The 25210-nt window shown below is 32.8% G+C and overlaps 1 protein-coding gene across 1 annotated transcript; it reads left to right on the top strand.

Annotated features, from left to right (window-relative positions):
- The first annotated feature begins 344 nt into the window (after positions 1-344).
- Positions 345-23992, top strand: LOC129227984 (uncharacterized). Its single transcript, XM_054862609.1, has 7 exons — positions 345-509; positions 8722-8795; positions 11161-11248; positions 15981-16084; positions 20870-20904; positions 21642-21663; positions 23950-23992. The coding sequence occupies exons 1-7, from the start codon at positions 429-431 to the stop codon at positions 23990-23992; spliced, it is 447 nt and encodes a 148-aa protein (XP_054718584.1). The 5' UTR covers positions 345-428.
- The last annotated feature ends 1218 nt before the right edge of the window (positions 23993-25210 follow it).

Raw genomic sequence — 25210 nt, 5'->3', positions numbered from 1 at the left:
GTGGTTCAATTTAAATGGTTTTCTTTTAAATATGTTCTCATTTTACCCTTTAAAAACTGATTTTTTATCCAAACATTTCCATTATTGGACGATTTTTTTTTCTTTTGTTTCCACAAAATTTAAGGAATATATAATTTAAGTTCTTTTTCGAAAAATAGTAATAGCTTTTGCAAGAATAAAATTATTTTTGTAGTTGAATTTTCATGAGTTTGAATAACTTATTTTGAAAATAAGGCATATCGTTAAAAAAAATATATGAATTTTCGCCCTTTCTTCTCGTTTCAACTCAACTTCAACTATCTATTCTAAAAGCAACTCAACACAGCCCATTGCGCGAGAAGCGATTGCGATTAGCGCCAGTGATCCATTAATTAGTTTCTTTTTATAAACTGAAGAAGATTGAGAAATTGTGAGGAGCCAAAAGGATTATGGCTGAAGCTGTGGAACTTCCAACTCCTACGAAATATTTTTGCCATCAATGCTCGCGAGAAGTTTCTCCTTTGCACCCTGTAAGTAATGAAATAGAAAATTCAATTTTTAGTTATATTTATTTTTGAACGCTTCTTTATGTTGCTTCTGTTTGCATTGCTTTGGAATGCTTCAAATTATTTTTAGATAAGAACTGTATCAATTGAATCACGTTGGATTATACTGGCAACTGTTATCTTTTTTTTCTTTTTAGTACGTTTCTATTTATTTCCCAATATTTGTTTATAGTTGTAGGGAACATTTCAAGTCCTTCGAGCATGCGAAGTGAGTTCTGTTCACTTAATATTTTTTTATTCATCTGAAAGCATTAAAAAAAAAAAATCTGATGACGAAGTATTCTGTAGTTATCTTTTTGTTATTTTCAGTGGCGCAACTAGTTTTTCAGAAAGGGGTTGCGCTTTGTGCACTCTACAGTTTGAATTTTCATATTTTTTGAAAAACTTTTAGAGTAAAGTTTTCCTCATTTCGCTATAATAATTTATTAAACAGCAGAAATATAACTTAAATTTACACAGCAAGCACGGCTTTTTGAAAAACAAAAACATTCTTGAAGAGGAAGTACTAATATCTGGAACATCAGTAATGTCAAATGGGAGAAAGCAAGTTTTGTTTTTAGAAAAGTGTTATAAATAAGTCGAGTTTTTAATGTTAAAGATAGTAACTTTTTTGTCGTGTAAGCAAAAAGGTTAGAATATTTTTGATGAGACATAAGCACATGTAGTCAGTGTAACTTTATGTAGCTTGTATTTAGTTTGGTTCCTTTTTTTTCCATTTACATTTTGAGTCCTTGATAATGCTAGAATTTTACTGTACCAATAGTGTGCACCCTGAACTATTGTTTCAAATCTGATTGGTGGAAACCAGGGGTTTCCAAGGTGGGTGCCGGGGGGAGAGGGTGTCGTAGTGATATGTTAGAGCCACAGCGAAATCTCCACAATATAAATAGAAATATGTACAATAAAGATAGACTAAGGTGCTGTGAATCTATTGTAATTCTTCAGGGGGGGAGGTGCCGCAAATCGAAAAAGTTTGGAAACCCTTGGATGTTGACTATAAATCAGGGTTGCCAGATTTAAGAACAGTAAATACGGGACAGGCTTCGAGGAGTAAAAGGGGCTGGGGGAAGGGGTATATTTTTGAGATTGAGGGCAATTACTGGTTATATATTTTTAAGGGGTGATAAACAACCATGTTTTAATAGCTTTCGGAAGATTCTTCTCAGTATGTTTATGGGTCAGCACATTTTTGGAGGAACTCTAACTCAAAGAATAAAGCAAGCAATAGAACGAAGTTCAGTAAACAGATCGACGTTGATAGGAACAGGTGCTAATTAGTTTTTTATTTGCGTTCGCTATAAGTTCGACGGTGCAATTGAAAAATTTTCTCATTAAATGTGACTACTTTATCTGAAATAGTAATGCACGGAATCGGAGAACAAAACTTGGTTTTTAATGCCATACCAGCCAATGGAGAAATCTGAACATAGGCGTGCACGGGGCTTCAGAAATGGGGGTACCACTGTACCAGGAGGTTGAAATTGCACTTAGAAAGGCTCCCAGACTTGCTTGCTTAAGGACAATTTTCAAATATTGTGAGTCTTAAAGCGTATGAGGTAAAAATTAATGAACTTAAAAATGTAAAATTTTAGCCACTTTCGTATTAACTTTCATTTCTATACACTAATGGGGGTACCACGGTACCCCTGGTGACCCCTGTGCGCACGCCTATGAATCTGAATGAGTAAAGCAATTTTAATGTACCATTTGCCACTTATCGCCAATGTTCATAGCTTTTTGTGCAACTTTGCTATTAAGAACTTTTTTTATTGTGAAAACTCATCGTATAGATCATCTACTGATACTTTATTTTCAATACTTAACTGTTCTACAATAGCTGACAATCAGAAAACTACTTTATCCATTAAAGCCATTAGTCTTAAAACAAAAAAGGGATTTTTATTTGTGAAACCAAACTACTTTCTCATGTAATTCACAGCTATTTCAAAAAATGTCTGGTATCTCTCAGTCAGATATTGTATTTTTCTACCGTCTAGATGTTTTAAGGTTTTATTGACGAACGCTTTATAAAACTTATCTTCAAATCTGCTCTCTAGCTGTTTTACCATATGTGTCATAGTATCATAAAGTTAGCAGCTGCAGTTGTAGATTCATTTTGAAGTTTTTTACAGGCAACTTCAAAAACGGGGGACACATTACTAAGAAAATGGAAAACTAATGGAACCTCATTGGTTTTTCAAATGTTGTAGCTGTACTTTCTTCACCTAAAAGCAATAATTTTCTGAGAGGCTTAGGGATGGATTCTCATTCGCATATAAAATAATTTATGAGAGCAGGCCAAGATTTAATGAGTCGATCTACAGCAGGAGCTAAACTTTGCCATCGCGTCGGGATTTGCTTTAGTACCTAGCTCTTTAAACTCTAGGTTAGCAAGCTCAAAAAACTCCTTCGGCTCATTCCGCTTAACTGCAGATCTAGAAAAATGTGAATAAATTTTAAAAATAATAGTTTTGACATCAATTTCTAAAGCATCAGCAGCATGGCGAAATGCAGTGTTAACTATATGAGCTAAACACCCTGACATAAGTAAATTTTTGTTTTGCTCTCTAAGTAGGGTATATGTTGACCGCTTTGTTTCAAAATTAGCGTTGATATTGTCGGTTGAACTTTAAAATAATGTCGCGTTTTGTAAAATATTGTTATTAGCTAGAATACGGGACTTCAGCTGTCCCATATGGAAGTTCCCCGGGACGCGGGACAATTTTTCAAAATACGGGACTGTCCCTTGAAATCCGGGACGTCTGGCAACCCTGCTATAAATGTCGACAATACCATTTAGTATATGTGCCCCTTTTCTGTTAGTTTTTGAATAGAATTATGTAGAGACGTGCCGAGTACTTGGTAACTACTCGGTACTTGCCAAATTTTGATCAGGTACTCAGTCAATACCGAGTAGTTGTAAAAAATGTTTGAATATTGTTCAAAGTAGATTTTACAATTAATAAAAAAGTGCAAGCATATAATATACTGCAATCATTCACAATTCAAATTTACAAGTGAAATTAAAATTTTGAGCATAATGAAGAGTTATGCTTCAGTGGAATAAATCTTTTACCTTAATTCCCCAAAGTTAATGAAACTTATTTATTAAAAATGGGGCAAAAAATGTAAGTACAAGAAATATGAGATTTTTATATTATTAAATGGATTTTTGCCACAAACAAAATTGTTTATAAGAAGCATAATTCCTTTTCTTAAAAAATAAAACAACGTTAAAAGCACAAATGTGGAGGAACACTGCATACACGTGTTTTGGCATTACAAGGAATGCTTTTTTCACTGCACAAAATGTGAGCTAATGGATTTAAAGAGTAAAGACAGACGACAAAAGTCGGATTTTTTTACATTCATTTTATGCACTGAAAAAGACATTCCTTGTTATGCAGAAACACGTGTCACATTTGTGCTTTTAACGTTGTTTCATTAGCTTAATTTAAAAAATAACTTATTTGTAAAATTATTGACGCAAACAAAATCTTTTAAATAATGCGTAGTTAAATTTCAGCTGGAGTTTTGTTTTAAAACCTATTATTTGGACATAGAGATCTATACTACTATTCCAATGAGTTCAAAATTCGTCATTTATGTGTCGGTGGTTCTTCTTAAAACATAATTGAAACTCGGTACTCGGTCGAGTAGTGAAGGCCGAGTGCTCGGCTGCTAGGCCAAAGTAGGACTTGGTACGACTCTAGATGTCTCAAAACGGGCAGATATTTCTTTTCAGTTTATGCGTCACTTGCTTGTTTTTATTGTTGTTTTCTGGACTCTTAATTGAAATATGGATTTGGATTTTTCTTGCAATATCAGGGGTCTGTCCAGGGTTTTTCACAGAGTCCGTTTTTTGTGAAAAATCAAATAATTTTGTGAAAAACGGAATAATTTTGTGAAAAATTTTTGTGAAAGATCGTTTTTTTCTTTTTTGTGAAAAAATAAATTATTTTGTAAAAACAAAAATTTTGAATTTATAGACATTAATAAATGCGTTGGGGGAGGGGAGGCTCATGGCGCAAACTGCGGCATTGAAATAATTTTTTGGGAGTTTTGTGGCATTCCTTTTTTCTGGTGCATTTTTGAGAGTTTTCATAGCAATAGGGAGGTATCATTCTCCAGAGGAAGGTCAACCTTGATGTATCAGTATCTATATGCCATTCCACATCTTGTTAAATTGTACTAGAAATTTTTTCTGAAGATGTTGTATGGAGAGTAAAAACTTAAAATAATTGAAACTAAAATTAATTTAGGCAGTGGTTCAGTATTTGGCTTTTTGGCCCATGAAATTTTTACAGAACATGGAATTTCATTTAAAACTTTTAAAATTTGTAATTTTAACAAAAAATAAGTATAAATTTTATTTGCTTTCCTTTGAATAAAGCGTAGTAAGCATCAAAAATGCGAAATATTCAATTCCCATGCGGATGCAAAAAGATTGAAATTTTTGAAATGAAGGCATCAAAAGTATAAAAATGGATATAAAAGAATTTATTTTAGTAAAATTCTCTTCAAATTGCATATTAAAGGTTAATGATAAACATATTGTTCATGTCTATCAACATAGTTGAAGCAAAAATAAAATTAAACCATCGAACCCTCTGGACACTTTAAAAAGAACGCAAAATTCCACTTCAACTAATGATTTCACTAAAAGTAAAGAGAATTTTCATTTGTTTGTGCCTCATAACAAAGCGTAGTTAGCATGAAAAATGAATAAGATTCGATTGTCATACCGGATGCAAAGAGATCGCATTTTTCAAAATGAAAGCGTCAAAAGCAAAAAAAAAAAAAAAAAAAAAAAAAACAGCAAATAAAAGAGTTTATTTAAGTAAAACAATTTTAGAATTGCATTTTAATAGGTTTACATGATGAATGTTATTAATAAAAAATCGATCTTTTCGCCGAAAATTCGGAGTAAGAAAAGAAAAAAAAGGAGGTGGGGAGATGTAACATAATGAACAATACCAGATTCCCATATTGACATAGGAAAAAATACAGGGATTCTGGTTTATAATCGGTTCCCAAGCACCCCTAGTTAGCATAAAATATTCAATACTAATATAATTTCTTCTCAAGATAACGTTAAAACATCACACCATAAAAGCGCAAAAATTGCCAAGCTGGTAAAATGTTAGGAATATTTTCCAAGTCCCTGTAAAAGGTTTACTAGATGTTTATTTAGCGTTAATTTTAATTTTATAGGTAGTTGGTAACCATATCTGAAGCGATCACATTTCTTCCCCACCCTATAGCTATTCTATTCTTTAACAGTATCAAGTTCAATGGCAAGTTCATGAGGTAAACCAGCCAATGACCCTAATAGTTATAGACCAATCGCACTTACTAGTATCTTTTGCAAACTCATGGAGAGGATTGTCTTACATAGACTTGCCAATTATCTTGCTCATGGTAATTTTATTCCCTCTGAGCAGTACGGGTTTCGTAAAGGTCATTGCACAATGGATCAGGTCTTATTTTTTGGCCAGAATATCAGGGATGCTCATAACTTGAGTCCCACCAATCATACAATTGCTGCCTTTCTGGATCTATCCAAGGCCTCTGATAGGGTCTGGAAGAACAAGCTTATTTGCAAACTTCATACTATTTTCAATATAAGTGGGAAGATGCTGCCTTGGCTGGCTGATTTCCTAAGAGCTAGATATATACGCGTGAAATTTAAAGACATCATTTCAAGCAAATTCAGACTAAGTCAAGGTATACCACAAGGATCTGTACTCAGCCCCACCCTGTTCTCCTTATTTATAACCGGAATCGAGATTGGGGATAATACTAAGAAATGTACAGGACTGTATGCTGATGATATAATTATCTGGAGCACCAGCGGAAGTCTAACTACTGCTCAAGAGGACATCAACTCTTCTCTCGTTGAACTTGAGAAGTTTGCTATAGAGCGCAAAATTATATTCAATCCTTCTAAGTCTGTTGCAAGTATATTTACCACAAATAGACATTTTTACAATTACGAGCCTGAAGTTTTTCTGCTGGGAAAACGGCTGAAATGCGAAAAGCACCCGAAATATTTGGGTTATATCCTTGATCAGGAAATTCTCAGTCATGCACATATAAATAACTTGGTCCTAAGAGGCAAACAGAGACAGAAAATTTTAAAATATATCTCTGGCAGGACCAGGAGAGCGGATGCTCAGACACTTCGAAATTACTGCGCTCATTCGTCCCGTTTTGGAATATGGGTTTCAGGTATATCGGACTGCCGCTGTCAGTAACCTTGAAAAACTGGAAAGGGTTCAGCTCTCTGCTGCAAGAATCATCACTGGCCTCCGAAATAGTTGCCCTAAGGATATTGTTCTGTATGAGGCTGACCTGCAACCTCTAGGACTCCGAAGCAGATATCTCCTGGCTAAATACTTTGCTAAGCTTGTTAGTTATGGTGACCAGAACAGGACCTCCAGTTATGTACGAAACTGGAAGAATAATTAACGCCTTAAGAGACAGAGTCCACTTAGCTTTGCTGAAAGCGAGGGTTTCCTTTTTAATGAAGTTGAATATGTTTCACTGACTTGTGGTCTGGATGCTGCCCCATCATTACATGAAGGAGTTTTCTTCCAACCTCACTTGTGCTCGTACACCAACAAGAGCTCCCAACACCCGGAGTATCTTAGATAACTTCCTTTGGAGGTTATTCACCAATTCCCATGTGATGCATTGCAAATATATACTGACGGTAGCAGGGGTGATGGCGCTATCTCCGGTAGCGGTGTTTATATCAGAGAAGGAAACGGCATTAAGATTTGTATTAAAAACCCCGATTTTTGCTCCGTCTTCCGGGCCGAACTTCTAGCTATTGAGGAGGCTCTGAATTATTGCGTCACAGAGAGTGTCAGTACTGATATTTGGATCTTGAGTGATAGCCGAAGCTCTATTCAGCATCTGTCTGAATGGTGGAAACAAGGTGACAAAACAACTCTGAACATAATCCAACATCTAAAACACTTGAGTAAACATCTCACCATTACTTTTCAATGGATACCGTCACATGTTGATGTATTTGGAAATGAGATTGCTGATGGGCTGGCTCGTCACGGGAGCCGAGAGATCTCTCCCCATAACGGATGCCTTTCTTTTTCAGAAATTGCAACTTGTGTTAAGCAAAGCATCAGTTCCTCTTGGAGACAGCCCCCTATTCATGAATGGTACAAAGCATCCCGCCCTGGCGCTGCTTTACTTCGGGCAAGTAGTAGAGAACAACAAACCGTCCTAGCCCGACTGAGAAGTGGACACACTTGAGCACAGCGACATGTGGCTGGTATTAAGGTTTTCCCCTTGTGCCCAAAATGCAATTTGACTCAGGCTGCTCCCGCCCATATTTTCTCTTGCATCGCCCATATTTTCTCTTGCATCGGCTGTGACCTGAATCAGCTGTATTCCGACCCTTGTGCTGTTTGGGAGGGACTTTCTTTGCACGGCTTCATGGACTTGGTATGATGTTTCTGTCTGCCAAGTGGGACAAGCAACAACATAACAAGTTCAATTCCCTGACATGTGTTATTATTTAGATTGAGAGCAGAGGGAGAAAGGTGCTGAGGTAGCAATATCAAGATGCAGGTCAATAACATTTTCAGAGATATCTATAACAACATCCTTGCTGGCTATTTTGATTCTGCTGTGATAAAATAAACACTAAGCATCACAGAAATATGCGGACATTTCTTTTGAAAAATTAGCCATTGTTTGGATTTTAGATTTGCTTTTACAATAAATGATTTGTGAAAGATCCGTTTTTGTTGATTAGAATTTTGTGAAGGGTCCGTTTTGGTTGATCGGAATTTTGTGAAGGGTCCGTTTTGAGTGATCGTATTTTTGTGAAGGGTCCGTTAATGGACCCAAATTTCCTCTGGCCAGACCCCTGAATATATTTTCTTGTTTAGTTAAGCCTTAAAGCTGCTTTAAGGTTTCTGATAGCGAAGCACTACCATGACCAGGGTAAAGTATTTAGTATGATTGAAAAATGCAAAACTTACAGTTTTTCAATCTCATGTAAGATGTACTGCAGTGCTTGGTCAACAAGTAATGCTTTAACTGAGAATTCTAGAATTCATTTGTTGAAAGATTATTTCAATAAAATTATTTCGTATCTTTTACTAAATTCTAAAACTCAATGTTTGATTTATTTCTACCAATTTAGTTTGTGGAATTGATATGTCCTGAGTGCTCAAGTGGTTTTATTGAAGAAGTTTCTCGGGACCTATATGAAGCCCAGTATGTATCCTCTATTTTGCTTACTTAAAAAAAATTTTGGAACCTTCAACATTTGTAAAGAATAAACATTTTGTCTGATATGATTATAATAAGGTGATATTTGAAACTTTTATTTTGCAACATGATATTAAACCCTTGTCCTGTACACCTCTCTATTGTGAACAATAGCTCATAAGAGGGGTTTTACTGTACATGCAAATACAAATGTAACGACCAGCAACAGACTCTGGGCCCAGCTAGGCTGGTCGTAGTCTGTTTTTTAGTCCCAAATGATGATCAATAGGCAGTTATAATAATTGATAAAAATTGTGGATTAGTGTGTTGCATACATCTTTTACAAAGAAACTAAAAGTATTTTTTCTCCTACAAAATATGTCTTTTTTTTTAATTAAAGTACCTTTTATCAGTACCTGCATTTTTTAGTCTTGGGGATTATTGGCTCACCCCTTTCAATCAATATAATCTCAATAAATGAACTTATCAGCAAAAAATCTAAATGAACTTATCAGCAAAAAATCAGTCTTGCAAATAAAATCCTACTGCTGTCAAATTTATGCAAGTCTTCCATGCAATGTACAAATTTTTACAAGTCCTATTGTACGGAACATTGCTCATCTTGTATGGATTTTGAATGCTACAGTATAGAAGTTTATCAATTGTCAAAAACTAGTTTTGTTGGTGTTTTATCTCAATTTTGCAGGTTTTGCAGCAAAATGGAAACCACATTGTGACTATAACATGAATTAATAATGTAATGAACAAAGATTTTGGCACATGAAACATTTGAAGTGCTCTTAAAGTGATTTTTGATGCTGATTTCAAATATTGGAATTTTTTCATTGCCCCCCTTTTGTGCAATCTTAGAATTTAAGGTTTATTTTCCCGATATGTTTCTACGTAACGTAATGTTAAAAGCCCATAATTCACAGTTAAAATCCTGTCATGAAGACTGGAAATGTGGTGATAGATAGTCAAATTTGCATTGGTGTCATGGTGATAGTCTCATTGGCTGTGGCATAAATAGCACTCCCAGGGTGCGTGAATGTTGAATCCAGAAAAAGTAGTATTATGAATTACAATAAAACTATTAACTTTTTTTCAATATATATTTTTGCTGAAATCAATATTACCCCTAGGCTTTCTGAATGATACCTCGACGAAAACATTATATGGCAAAATTAAGACCTCTGCCCATCCTTTCTGTCTTCTGTATGCCTGCATATTTAGTGTTTGTCCTGGATATATTTTGTAGGGTGATGCGCTTTTGTCTTTTTTGTATTTCTTAATATGCCTTTCTTGCTTCTTTTCAAGTTTACTATGGTTGATCCAGGTTTCATTTCTTGTGTCCCCTTTTTGTGAAAAGTTTAAAAAAATTTTAGAATTTTCTTTATTTTTGTGAAAAAGAAACTATCTTGAATTTCTTTTTTTTTTTCATGGAAAAAAGTTACATCAGGTAAAATTTTAAATGTACGCAACAGACAAAATTTGAATGTTTGTTTTTTTTCCTCGGAAAAATCTTATGATACTTTTTGAACATTTTTTTTTTTTTTTTTGAAAAACACACTTTTCAGGTGTACCATGTAAAACATATATTTCATTTAGAAATATTTGATCACTAAAGCAAAATAAACCAGCTGAAGTTTTCAAGGTTGAAACAGCACTTTTATGATAAAAGGTCAGGACTAAAAATTTTCGAAGTGGCCAGTGAATTAAGCCATTAGAATTAAAACACTTAGTAGCTACTACTGTTACCAAGTTTTGAAGTACAAAAAACAGGGGAAAGGGGTTAGTGTTTACTACTCTCATAAGAAAATAAATTAATAGAACCTTGCACATTCTAAAACAATTACTTCATACCTATTTTCTTACAAAAACATACATTTTTGGAAATTTCAGTTAAAATAGGTTTTTGAATTAAATGAGAAGTTGGCAGGAAGATGCATTTTTGATGAAATAGTTGATTTTAGTTCATGGAAAAGCCTCCAAAGCAATGAGGATCAAATGCAATTGTGCAGATATAATTTCATTTTTCAAGGACTAATTATTTTTTTTAAAAAAAGATGATTTGTGACACATTTTGTGAAATTTTCTATAGTTTGCTTTGAGATAAGCATCTAATTCTGTTTTTGGAAACTTTGGCATTTAATAGTCTTGTCTACTTCCATCTTGTGAATGACCAAAGGCAACTACCCAAAAAATTTAAGATAATAAATTTTTGAATTTGTTGCACAAAACTAATTAATTAAAAATCCTAATAAAAAAGCCAGTTTTTAGCACATCAGCGTCTAAAGCAATGTGGCGATATATATATATATTCATGGGATGAAGTAACGCTGTATATATAACGTATATATGTATTTTTTAGAGAAGAATATATTGCTGAACAAGAAGATGAATTTAATCCTGCTGCTGACTGGGATCATCATATAGCTGATGAGCTGATGTTACAAAATGTAAGTATTTGTTTTGATGTATAAGTAAGAAAAAATGTCTGTCCACACACACAAAACTAACAACTATCTGGGAAAAATAATATTGGATAGACAGTTTTTAGTAGAACAATAACTTTTACTTTCAATCATGTATCCATGAAAGCCAAAGGTGAACTATTTTCATTAATTTATCAAACTATTTCAAAGTTAGTCAATGTATAATATATACATATAATAAAATAAGATGTTTGTGTGTGTGTGTATGTGTGTGTGTGTGGCGCGCATCCCGGGAAAACGGTAAGGCCTAGAAAGATGAAATTTGGTATACAGGTGTAGTTTTTGCTGAAGTTGTGCACCTCGGGCTTCGATTTTTGATATTTTAATTAGAAAAAAGTTAGTTAATGTTTTATGTGATTTTTAACACTTTTTAGTACTTTTAACCTCACAGACCCCGAACCAATCGCGCCAGACAAATATTTTTGGTACTATAGTGTCAGAAATTTAATTTTAAATATGATGAATGAAAAAATTTTGAAGATAGAGCAATTTTTGCATTTTTTATGAATTTTTGGAAAAACCTTTAGTTTGCATGTTTTTCTGGATTTTATTTTTTTCTAATATCATCCTGCGAGAAGTATCAAAGCCTCATTTCTGAAATTTAAGTTGGTAATAGTAAAAACATTTCGCCCTCTTCAGAAGAAAAAAGTTCTTAAAAATACGCAATAGTTTTTTTTTTACAATTTTTTTAATGCTGAACACATCATGTCCTTTCACGCATCAGTCGAAAACAGCGTTCTTCAATTTTTTATGCCGGTGACGTCACTACTTGGGTTTCGATTCGATATTTACGATGGAATCTTAATCGCAAGCAATGTTAATCTTTTTTTTTACTATATAGCTTACTTCTACATTTACTGACGTGATGACCATCTGACGTGATGTCTACTGACGTGATGACCACTTGTTTTTTCGGCAGCGCTTGCTTTTTTTCTTTCATTTTTTTTTTTGTTTTATTTAGGGATTGCATTTATTTCTTTTTCCATCCCCCCCCCAAGCTGGACCTTTCGCTGTATCTATATTACGTTACATTTCATAGTTGTGCGCATTAATTCAATAAAAACAGCGAGATTTTTTTTATCTTTGTCAAACGCTACTTTTTGCACACTACGGGGAATTTGAGCTTTTTTTTTTTTGCTCTACTTCTTAAATAAAAAAAAGCGGTTTTTTGAGTGTTCTTTGTTTGTATTAGGAAATGGGTGAGGAGGTCAAAATAAATAGAGATGGATAAGAAAATGTAGAGATAGATCGTAAAGGTAGATAGCCGCCGAAGGCGGCAATCTTGGTGTAAAAATGTGAATGGCATAAAAAAAAAGATAGAGATGGATTGATTAATACTGCTGCCAAATTTATTTAAACAACCGCCGAAGGCGGCAAACTTGAAGTAAAAAGGTAAATGACAAGTTAGCCAAACAGCCGCCGTAGGTGGCTGCTTGCACATTGGATGTCAATGCCCCCCTCCCTCCCCCACATACCCCATGACTTTGAAAAAACAATGCTTTCACATAAAAGTGGAAGTGCTTTTTGTTATTTTTCGACAAAATTTGCATGAAGAGTACGTCGTTTGTGTCTCCCCTCCCCCTCCTTTAAAAATATTCCAAACGACGAAACTGGAGACAAATCTAGAAAATATTTTATTCAAATTATTAATGATATAGATAGATATAGATTGATTGACACCGCCACGAAATTTATTTAAGCAGCCGCCGAAGGCGGCAACATTGGCGTAAAAAAACGAATGATAATACTGATTTATAGAGAAAAACATTGATTAATGTTGTCGCTAAATTGTTTAAGCTGCCGCCGAAGGCGGTACCCCCTGGCATAAAAAGGCGAATGACGTAAAAAGGCGGACCAGCTGGTCGCCGCAGGCGGCTAGTGTATAATATGCATATTAATTAACAGTTATATGGCATTGCACTTATCCACAGCATCTGTGCCTTCACAGAGCAAAAGTGTAGACTTGTCATGCGCCAGTGTGTATTTATCTGCCTCATGTTTGATGCACATAATTTTTTTTTTTGACTTTTGGAGTTCATCTCCGATTAATTGTTGTAAAAGAATGATTTAATACATGGTGAAAAAGCTGTCATTTTAGTACTTTTTTTATCTAAAAATGGTAACATTTTATTAATGAAAAGTTTTCCTCTGGAGTGGTAAAAGATATTTTCGATTGACACTTCACACTCCAGGGTACTACCACTATTAGTGGTTTAACCAGTTGGATGGGACCCTGAAGATAGTTCTGATTTTTTGATCCAGTCCAGAAGCCGAGCCAATCCCTGATCCAGCACCCCCAGAGGTATCGCTTCATTTGGAGGACTTTGTACGAGTATATTTAGTGTCCCCCATTCACCTTGAAATGAAGACGGTGGATCTTCGGCTGGTTAGGATTGAACCCGGGGCCTTCTGGTCACAAGTCCAATTAGCTTTACCAATCAGGCCATCAGGGTCAAAATTATTTTTAATGGGTGCATATTAGGGTGCGTCTTATAATGCACTTTTTGAAAAAATTTTGAATTTCTTATGGAGCACCCCTTTAATTGCTTCCTCTTGATGAAAAAATACCCACTTAAAAGTTTCATAGAATTTTAACAAAATTTAGAGGTCGCTACCAGCGATTAAAACTGCCTTCATTGTGCAAAAATAGAGTAAAAATATATTCCCATTTTTCTATTGCAGTATTTGACATCAACATGAAATTGGGTTTCTTAAGGTAGAAACATAACCCAAATATTTATTTCCTATATATATACAAAAAATAATAAGCATTTCATGGTTGCAATGCTGTGTAATAATGTCAAACAAAAATCATGCAAAAGTTCCACTATGCCATTCATATCATTGGTTTACAATTTCAGTCTTTTACATTCACCAATATTGTAATTTTTTCCCCTTTGTTTCTAGTGATGTGAAATATACAAGCCTTTTTCTGATTGCTACTCATCATGCAAACTATTTGATAATCTCTTCAAAAAAACTTGATGAAAAAACCTTTATGGTAAAAAATCTGAATGTTAGTAATGAAATCCTCTATTTTGATTCCTTTGGTTTTAGTTCTACAACATCTGCTGTTCAGTGTTTCATTGGAGGAGTTGTTCTTTTAGGTTTCTTTAAGAAAGAAACCAATTTGGAGTTTCTCTCTTCAGAAATGACACATAGATGTCAAATAAAATTACTTGAAGCAACAAATTCCTTCTTGTAAGTGAAAATGCTTTTCAACAACAAAAGACCAAATCTAGATAAACTTTATTGCAAATTCTTGTTCTTCAGAATCAGTTAAAATACATTCAGTTACAACAGAGGCTAAAAAAAAAAAAGAAAAGAAAAATTAATTTGAATTTTGACATCTTGAATTCAAATTATGTTTTTCGCAATCACTAGTGTGTGTATGTAGGCGTGTATGTTTGTGTGTCGGGGGGTATGTGTGTTTTTGGTGTAGGGGGGTATGTGTATGTTTGTGTAGGCATGTGTTTGTGTCTGTGTGCTGGCATAAGTGTGTGGGTAGTTGTGTGTATGAATGTATGTGTGTGGGGGGGGGGGGTATGTGTGTGTAGGCATATGTGTTTGTGTCTGTGTGCAGGCATGAATGCGTGGGTAGTTGTGTGTATGTGTAGGTGTCTGTATGTGTGTGTAGGTGTATGTGTGTTTAGGACATGGATGCAACCTGGAGACGGCTTTTGCTATAGGAGCAGCATCGTGAGGACCCGGCCGACGGTGATGTTGCAGAGGGTGGTGGTGGGAAAATAAAATGATAGGACTCCAAAAACAGTCAAGTGAGAACAATAAGCAATTGTGATTGCTCAAAAAAAAAATACTTTCACTACAGTTGATTCAGATTCTTCATGATTTTCTTTCTTTCAAAATTTCTTCTTTTGACACAAGTTCTGTTGCCTTTTTAAATAGAGATTTATTTGTTACCAATTTCGCCTTGTCCTCCTAGTTTTCTTTCAGTTGGAAATAATTTCTCTCCTGGAAATGAAATCTTGCGTAAAGTACCATCAGCAAGAGCAAGGTCAAGCAAATAATCTAATGATGGATTCCAATAATTTTGTTTTTGATTATTGAAATAGAACTCTTTTAATTTTCTTTTTCAGTTCTTAACTGACAACTTGTGTTTCTTTGAGTTGCTAACCAACAGTTAGTTAAGAGGTTGAGAGTTGATTGTAGCTACAGTTAATTAACATGATTTAATAAAATGAAATAATTTCAAAGTCAGTAACAATCTAATTTATTACTAATTAAAATTAATAACAAAAAGATAACATAAATGTTTTAATAATCGATGAAAAAAAGAAAAAAAAAACAGATTTCAAATTTTGCAGCAATGGTAGCAACCTCTAAATTTTATTCAATTTTTATTTTTAAGATATGTGAATTTTTTTTTCATCCAAAGGAACAAAATGAGAGGGTGCCTAGTGAAAAAATAACATCTTCAAAAATAAGACGTACCCTAGTACATATATTGTAGAGTAAATTTGGTGTTTGGCAGAGATTTTAGGTTTTGAACATTTTCTGTATCCTTTCATTTTACAAACTATTCTTAAATATTTTTCCCCTTCTCAAAGTCATTGTTTTATAAGTATTTTTTCAATGACTTTTTATAAGTATTTTTTAAGTTTTGTAAATTTTGATTCAGATAATTTTTGATTTTCTAAATGGTTTAAAATTCTTTTTGGTGTTTCTATACTCATAGGCTTTTCAAGTTCAGGGTATACTTAACCGGGCATTGAACAACATTGGAGTTGATGAAGATGAAGATTCTGAAGCTTCATATGCAGAGCATTTGTTTAGTATAAAGTGAGTATTTAGCTCGGAAATTTTACAAATTTCTAAAAGCTAATTTTAAAGTTTTTTTTGAAAATAAAATTTAAATGGCAAAATTTTGCAGAAAATGAGTAATTCCAGTTATTAGTTTCTTACAGTGTACAAGTTTATTGCAATGGATTTCATATTTTTCCTTTCATTTAAATAGTCAGTCATTAACATTCAAATACAAATACAAAAGTGACGATCAGCAACAGGCTCTGGGCGCAGCTAGACTGGTCCTAGTCAATTTACAATCCCCAGTGAAGATCAATGGCCCTCTTAAAACTGTCTACTCCTTTGCTCGTTACCACCTCTTCCGGTAAGCTGTTCCAAGGTTCCACTACCCTGCTAAAATAATAATTTTTCCTAATATCCATGTTAGCCTGAGATTTAAATAGCTTAAAACTATGACCCCTTGTCCTGTTTTCAGCGCTAAACTTTAGCCCCGTAACATCTTTCGTTTTAATAAATTTAAACAGCTGAATCATGTCCCCTCGGTCTCTTCTTTGCTCAAGACTGTACATTTTTAGCCTTCTAAGCCTGGAATCATAATCTAAGTGGGAAAGTCCACTTATTAGCCTTGTAGCCCGCCTTTGAACCCTTTCCAATACATTAATGATACATATTGTGTCTTGTTTGTATTTGCATTGTAGGGTTTTAATCAATGAATCTCACAATTCCCAGTGGTTCTTTTTAAATGTTTTAAATGAATCTGCATGTTATTACATACTTGAAACTCTCGCTTAACACAATAACAAATTTCTCGGGGAAAAAAAAGTAATTACGTAAAAAATTGCAAGTAAAACTGGTACCAGAGCCAACAGAGAGTTTTCAACTACAGAAAAAGAGTGATTAAAAGTTATTTTTTTTTAATAAAAGTTTTTGAGAAAAAAGAAATTGCCATAATGTAGTTACAGACATCCAAAGTAGCTACTGCTTTGGGTATTATTATTGATTTGGAGGAGGGAAAGGTAACAGCTTTTTTTTTAAAACTACTCAAATATATAGCTGTATTTGCTTCCGTCTAATGTGCTAGTAGCACTTGACAGAATCTTTTAATTTAGATCAGTTTTATTCTTGCTAGTTCTAGTATATAATAGAAATTGATAAAACAACTTAGTCGAACCTCCCTATATCGAACTTCCACATATCAAAATTTTCTATATATCGAAATCCCAGTGAATTTTTATGTTTATTACATAGAAAAATTGTTTCTATATGTCGAAAAACTCTCTATATATCGGATTTTTGAGACATTAGTAGGTTTTTTTTCCATTTTATACTGTTTATCTCCTGAGAAATAAAGGTTAGGGAAGAAAATTATGTTCACTAAAGGTTGCTATGAAACTCATAAGGAATCTGGGGTTGAGGGGTGTGTAGATAGGTCTTTGTTTCGTTTTAGAGTTCTTAAATTCCCTCAAGCTAATTTCAAATATTTTAGTTTCAACCAGTAATGCAGTAAAATCAGTTTCAAGTTATCCCTATTACCTGTTGATCATCATTCCTATTCTTTTTAGCTTCAGTGAAAATCATTCAAGTTAAGTAGATTGATTTTTTACTTTTCTCTCGATTACATTCTCAAAACAAAAATCCCCTAATGTTGCGGATCAAGTTGAATTGCCGAAAAATAAAGATGTATGAAGGCGCAAAAATGAAATTTCTGTTATTTTTTTAATTATTAACTTTCATTTAATACTTGTATAAATTAGAAACTAGGTTTCATTCATGAAAATTAGCTTTAATTTTAATGTTTCAGGAGATTTTTAGGATAAAATAAGATTGTTTCTATATATTGAATTTTCTACATATCAAATTTTTTTCCGGCAATTTGCTACTTGGACATATGGAGGTCCAACTGTATTCACCTTTTAACTGTCATGCCTGAGATGATTTCGGGGACAGCACTAGGATTCCAAACTGTCAAGCTGCATATTACTCAGAGTATTTTTTTTTAGTGCATTGTGGTGCCATGCCCCAAGATATATCTAGATAAGTTTATTTCAGTTTCATCTCTTTTTCAAATCCAAATCTTGAAAAGTTAATTTGCACTCAATTCAATAGGTGACAACTTTTTCAGGGTTCCCACAGGCCCTCAAAAGCCCCTTAAAAGGATCCATTTCCAAGTATTGTTTGTAGGGACCCTTCTAAAAACCATATTTGGTAGTCAAAAGTCCCAAAAATTAATCAAAGCCCTTTTTAGGATTTGGGTCATTCCATGTCAAATAAATAGATAAATAAGTATTCTCATCCTGAGCATCTCTGATTTTCATAAAACTTTCTGAAATTGAACTCTTTGACATCTTAAATTTACATACATTTTTAAAAATGTATCATTCATAGTTGCAACTATTTATTATTTTTTTTAAATTCGTTAAACAGTACTTTTTATACTTCCCAGCAGTGTTATAAAGTTTTGTTTTATAGAAGTTACGAAGTTATATAACAGCTCATTTTAAAGACAATATGTCCATTAATTTCATATATGTAATTTGAATAATTTTCTAGAAAATACCTTTTTAAAAAAATAAAATTTAGAAATTTTTAAGTGTTCTTTAAAATATGATTTTTTGTATTTTAATGAATACATCAAAAGATTTGAGTAAGACTGAATGAATCGGCTGTTGCGGCAAATAATGTAGAAAATTTTCTGTTGTAAAATGTTATGAAATGAGTAATTATGAAATTGCTCTTATAATTGCTGATTTCATAAAGAATTCCATGTTCTTAAATTTAACATGTTACTTAATGATTTCAAAAAAAATCTTTAAAAATTTAAAATTAAAATATCTTTGTGATCATATCCTTTAAAAAGTTTTTAAAAACTATAATTTTTAACAAATATAGTAAAACCTGTAAAGTTGACCCCCTTGTAAGTTGACCGCCTTTTTCAGGTACAGAATTAGTCCTATATTATATAACTCAACCTGTTTACGTCGACCACCTGTTTAAGTCGACCACTAAAGCAGTGCACCGCAAGTCGTCAACTTACACAGGTTTCACTGTACTTATTTAAAACATCCAAAAATTTTCAGAGTGGGGCCCCGAAAAGATTGGCAGTTGCTAAAAATTTTTTGCAAACATTAGTTATGTGTCCTACATTTTTGATGTAACTGATAATCCTTGCATGTGCCCAGTCTGAAATTTTACATATTCTTTAAAATACAAAATATTTTCTTTAAAACACAAGAGCTACATAAAGTTCCTCACTGTTTTAGTTTAGTAAGCTTTGTGCTCTGTACAGTTCCTAAATCATTAAAACAATGGCAACCCAGAAATGGATGCTAAAAGATTGTGCTAAAACTTCTTAGTGTCTTTTGGCAAAACAGATAAAAATGAGTTAAAATACAATGAAATAGTTGTTGTCCATTGTGTATATTCATTCATTTTAACATTTAACTTTATGAGTAAGTTTATATTCAAGAATAAAATTTGAACTTCTGTGATACCAATTTTTAAATAATTGGTTTTTGTACATTAGCCAATTTTCAAAAGTTTTGTGAAAGTGCCAATTTTATTTCATTTTTATAGAAGTACAGACTTTCCTGTACAATTTTTTTTGAAGGTACTGAAAAAGACCTCATTGGGACTGTAATGGGAATATTTTTATTGGTATCTTTCAATTTGTTATATGCATACACTTTTGTCCAACTTTTTTATGTTACTGTTTATTTAATTTTGCATTTTTATGTATCAAAGAAACATAACTACGGTTTAAAGTAATCACTTAACCAATGTTTTGAAGCACAAAAATTGCAAATTACTGCAGACATGTGTTTTGGTGTTACAAGGAACACCTTTTTCAATGCAAAGAAGTGTGAGGTTCTGGATGAAAAGTCATCTGGATGACCGAAACACGTGTCTGCAGTAATGGGCCATTCCACCGTCACGTGCGGGACAAAAATACGCTTAAATTTCATTAACATTTCGTGATATCTCTTAATATTTTTAAATGAAACATGGGTAAGCGATTTTTTAAATCTTTACATTTGATACAAAGATACTCTGACACAATTATATTTTTATTAAACAATTTTGTTATTTAAAATAAAATTTATTTACATGCGTCACGTGCGGGACATCCAAAGTCAACCTCTGGTAACTTGCTTATGAATAAGCCAATATTTTTGCTCTATTAATACAGCAATGACGAAACAAATTGTAGATTTTGAAAGCTATGTTTCCAACGTAAAGGAAACATATCTCATTAGTTTAGAAATAATTATTTAAACCATTGGAAAAAATATGTATATGCCCATTCCATTGAAAATAGTCATTTTGTCCCGCACGTGATGGTTCCTATATTTCATAAGAAAGAAATAATTTTTGAAGATAGTTTTTTCTTAAGAAGTCAGACATGCGTTTGTGATTTCTTAAGCAACAAAACTTTTTTCATCATCCTTTTAAATTATTATTTTTTATGAAATATATGAAACGTCACATGCGGGACAAAATTACCGTTTTCCGTGGAATGACCCTAATGTGCAATTTTCAAGCTTCAAAACGTTGGTGAATTAATTGCTTCAATTTTCAGTACAAAGGTATTTATTAGTTACTACAATGCTTTGGTTAATTGAAGTCACAGAGTATGATCTATAATTTATGACAATACTGGTGCTTCTTGTGCAAAATAATGTTAAATACAAAATATGCTTCTGAAGTCAAAGTGTTTGGTAAAATCTAATAAAAGCTAAAGTTGTGTAAAATGTGTATGACAATTTTCTGTATTTTGACATGAAACACTATTTGTTTTTGAAATGTTATTTTGTTTTACTTTAGTGAGCTGGAAAACTACTTTAATTATCGAGCATTTGGTAAGAACATTTGTTATATCAAATATCGCTTTTATGAAATTGGTGAAATTTTTGTAGTTCTCCTTTTACCAGACCTATTTAATTCAAATTTGTCCATAACAAGCTTTTGAAAAATGCAATTTTTCTATATTTTGAAAGTAGCATTGTCAACAAAATTCTGTCGGGTGGTGTGCATTCTAGAGACCTCAAAGCCTTTTTTTTTTTTTTTTGAGCTAAAATTTCACCTAAATTGCCCATTAAACAGATGATGCTGCCAGGAAAAAGAAATGTTTCAGAAATGAGCAAATTGGTTTAAATATTTTATATTGTTTCTTTTTTAAAGAGCTGTTTTTCTTTGAGAGGTTAAGTACATGTATATTGTCTGTTGTGTATTAAGGCTAACAGAAGAATGTGGGAATAGACAAAAATGTTGGCAGCAGAGTAAAATAGCTTTAAAAAAAAAGGGTCTTTTTATTCCCTCTTTAGTTGTTGTGATATGAAAATTTTTAATGTTTTACTTTAATTATAGTTAAACTAGTATTAGTTAAAGCGTATATTCTGCAAGAAAGTTTTACTGTTCCTAATTTAAAAATACATTCAAAAATTCCTTTAAATATTTTACTCATTTCAATAACATGCTATTATTTATTTCTATATAAATATTGATTGAAAATTTGAAGTGTAACATTTTTCTTCAAAAATATTTCTTTAACTTTATTTGCGAATTACTTTAATGTATGTATATTTTAATGTTTCAGAAATGACAAGGGATGGCTCAAGGTAAGCAATTGAAATTATATTTTAGTACTGAAATCCTGTCACTTTAAAACATGGTAGAACCCATTGAGCTACAACACTTAAGACGAGAGAGAACTTCCCATTCTTCAACGATGAAGTTCACTGTCTCAATTTTGAGCGAGTGTGGCAAAACGCTTTGCACAATTAAACATCTTGTTTAATAAGAAAAGAGTGCTTCTTTTGCTATACAAAATGGAACAGGTTAAGGACTCGAAAAATGCATGGAAAAACGCTTTACAGAATAAAAATTGAGTTTAAAAGCGAAAGTAGCACTTCTTTTGCCATACTTGCTTGAGCTAAAAACAGACCACCAATTTCACTTTCCTCTTAGCATGGTAGAGCCAATGTTTTTGATGGATTTTGGTTTGATAGTACCAACTCGGTGGTAGGACTAATTATACAAAACTGTTTTTCTAATGCTTTGTTTACTCAAGGTCTGTTTTCTTGAATTATTATTATTTATTTATTTATTTATTTATTTTTTTTTTTTTTTTGGTATTTAAACAACATCACTTTAATGTCACTATTTCTATTGTAAAAACCAAACTATCTGTACATTTCGATCACCCCCCCCCCCCCAACCCCCTTCCCCCCCCACCCCATACATCAGTAAATTTCTTGAGAATTAAATGATTCTAGTTTTTAAGCATTGTTAAACTGGGAAGCCTTTGAATGCAAAAGTAAAGTATTGCTGTATTAAGTATTTATTTCATCTTAATGTATTCATATTAAAACTAAAGAAGAAAAAAATAAAGTTAATGGCATCATAAATGACATAATTATGATCAAAATTGACTATAATATATTAAATTTACACTGCATTTTCTGGCTAGTGTGATATATGTTTATGTATAAATGATCACATTGCATTTATAGTAGTTGTTCTGAAAATGTGTACGCGTTAAATCAGACCTAAAACTTCAACAGTCTCTTAATAGCCATTTTAAGCATCCCTCTTTTATCCGAAGAATTTACGAAAGTGGGTTGGTCCCCAATTGCTTCGGTTAATAGACGTTCAACCGTGTTTACATTTTGCTCATTTAGAAGAAGAGCGCCGCAATACAAACTTTTTAATTTTCTTTTTTTTTTTTCGCCTTAAGGCCTTCACATTATCTTCTTTGGAAAATAACAGATTTTTTTGTTCCAATGTTAACCACTAGAGAGCACCGCAAACTTACTTTTCTTAGTGCAAATTACCTGACGCTTCTCCTGTAAAATTTCATTACTTCCTATTGTGGCACTCTTCCTCCTGTTATACCATTTCATGATGTTTATCTGCAGTTGAACCTGGTTATCTTTAACCTGCTTATCTGGAAAACCTCCCTTATTTGGAAAATTTCTCATTTCCTTGCATTTGTTGATGGAATGTTTCCTTCCTGAGAAAATAATGCTTAATTTCATGTTGTCAGATCTTTTTTCGAAATTTCCGTCTGAGAGCAATATTTTAAAAACCTACCGTAAAATCCCGTAAGTAACCCCCCCCCCCCCCCCCTATTTTCAAAACAAAACTTTTTAATTTCAGAAGGGGGGTTGTAATCGAGATTTTTTTGAAAAATTAGCCAAAATAATTGTTTTTAGTAGTATTAATTTTAGAGTACAGAAGAGAAATAATAAGTGAATAAGAGTTAATATTAATGACAGAGTGACAAATTAATTAAAACCTGCCATAATTTTCTTGTTGTAATAAATTGCACGTGGGCACCATTTTTTTTTCGAAAAAAAATTTTGCACCTTAAGTTAGCAAGACCCCTCTCATTTATCGCTTGAAAATTCATCATGTTCTGAACGTAATAAGGTTACAATAAAAGAAGCAAAAATCACAATCGCTGCCCGCAAATTCGTTAACCCAAAAATCATAATTTCGAAAACTGCGCTTTACAAAATTTCGCGAACATAAAAACAGACGAATCTCTTACTCAATTTACTAAAATATACATTTCTGATTATCCTAAACTCGTTCAAGTACTTTATTTCTCTTTTAAAGAAGGGTTATTTTTAAATTTCGCGCCACTTTTTAAGCAACGCATTTTCAAAATGTCTTGAAGATTGTTTATTTTCACAAGTCAGAACAAAAATGCTCTTTCCAAAATGAATCAAAAGCAGTACAAGTGCATAAATTTATTTTGTAATACATATGAACAAAAAAAAGGGTGCCCTTGCATCAAAAGGAATCAACCTTATCGGTGGAGGAGGACGACATTAATCCCTGGAGACCTCTTTTTTGTTTTGTTTAAATTAATTGTTTTCTTTTCTTTCTTTTTTTTTTAGAAAAGAAAACCTGCACATGAAGGGGGAAACTAAACCTCTGTAAAGGCTTTCTAAGTAAAGCAGAAAATGCTATCTTTTTTTCTTTTTTGGAGGGAGTGGCAAATGAAGATGATCGGAAAAATTTTAGGTGAAGTGAGAGGGGGGGGTTAAATTCGGGATTATAAAAGTATTTCATGTTTCACAAAAAAAGGGGGGGGGGGCTAAATCGATAGGGAGGTTACTTTCGGGATTTTACGGTATTTTCATTCAAATTATGGTCTTCATGGTCCTTTTACTGTTGCTATTCTTATGAAATTAGAATTCTGAACGATATGCATGTATTTTGTTTTCCGTATGAACTAATTACTGTTTAATTTAAGAAAAAAATATTTTAAAAAATATTCTTCTAAAATCATTAACTTGTTTCAATGTTTATTCTTTTAATAGTTTTTACAGATTATCTTCTGGAAGATAATAGAAGATACACTTGTCACACAGGTAAATTATACTGTACTTTTTCCCCCTTGTAAATTGTAGTGTCGTTGATTCATTTGTCTTTATGTTTCTTAAGGCAATGTTCTTCGACTTCCTTAAGTATCTCTTTTATTATCACATTTTATGTTTTAAAATATAAAATTGCAAGAGAAATCTTTTTAAACTCATAAAATGGAGGAAATGTTTTGCACTTGTATTATAATGACTGTCGTAACTTGATACTTGTTATTCACTGGAGGTATTTATAATTATTGCAGTACTAAATAGTTTAAGTAGGAGTTGAATTCATTATCATCAGTAAAATGTGGTATACTTATATCAAAATTATACCATGTTTTATTAATGTAGAATATTTTAATCAAACTGCAATTGAATGAAAACAGAAACAAAATAACAGTATTTGAGTTTGAGTACAATAGGAACTCAAACTGGAGGATAGGTGGTGTGTATGGTTTTCACTTTAAGGCAAACTTGGAAACTCCTTGAAATAATGCTTCATTTTCAAGGGCTTGAAAACCTTCAAAATTTATTTGTCAAGTTCAATTTTATGATGTATTTAAAAAAAGGGTACACATAAAAATTCGCAACTCCAGAGCTCGAATACGCTACCTTGCGGTTATCAACACTTACTACCAAAAAAAGGTAAAACATTCCATTCCACGTGTTTCTTTGGGGTAAATTACTGCTTCAGACAGTTTGTGGTGTAATGTAATTTCAGAAGAATAGAAAAGAAAGCTTCCCACAAACAGGATGAAAAATTACTGCTATTCACTGAGCATCAAAGCAA

This window comes from Uloborus diversus, chromosome 8 (assembly GCF_026930045.1).
Source record: "Uloborus diversus isolate 005 chromosome 8, Udiv.v.3.1, whole genome shotgun sequence".
Taxonomy (NCBI): Eukaryota; Metazoa; Arthropoda; class Arachnida; order Araneae; family Uloboridae; genus Uloborus; species Uloborus diversus.
Note: the sequence above shows the minus strand (reverse complement) of the source record. Positions and strands in the feature narration are given on the sequence as shown.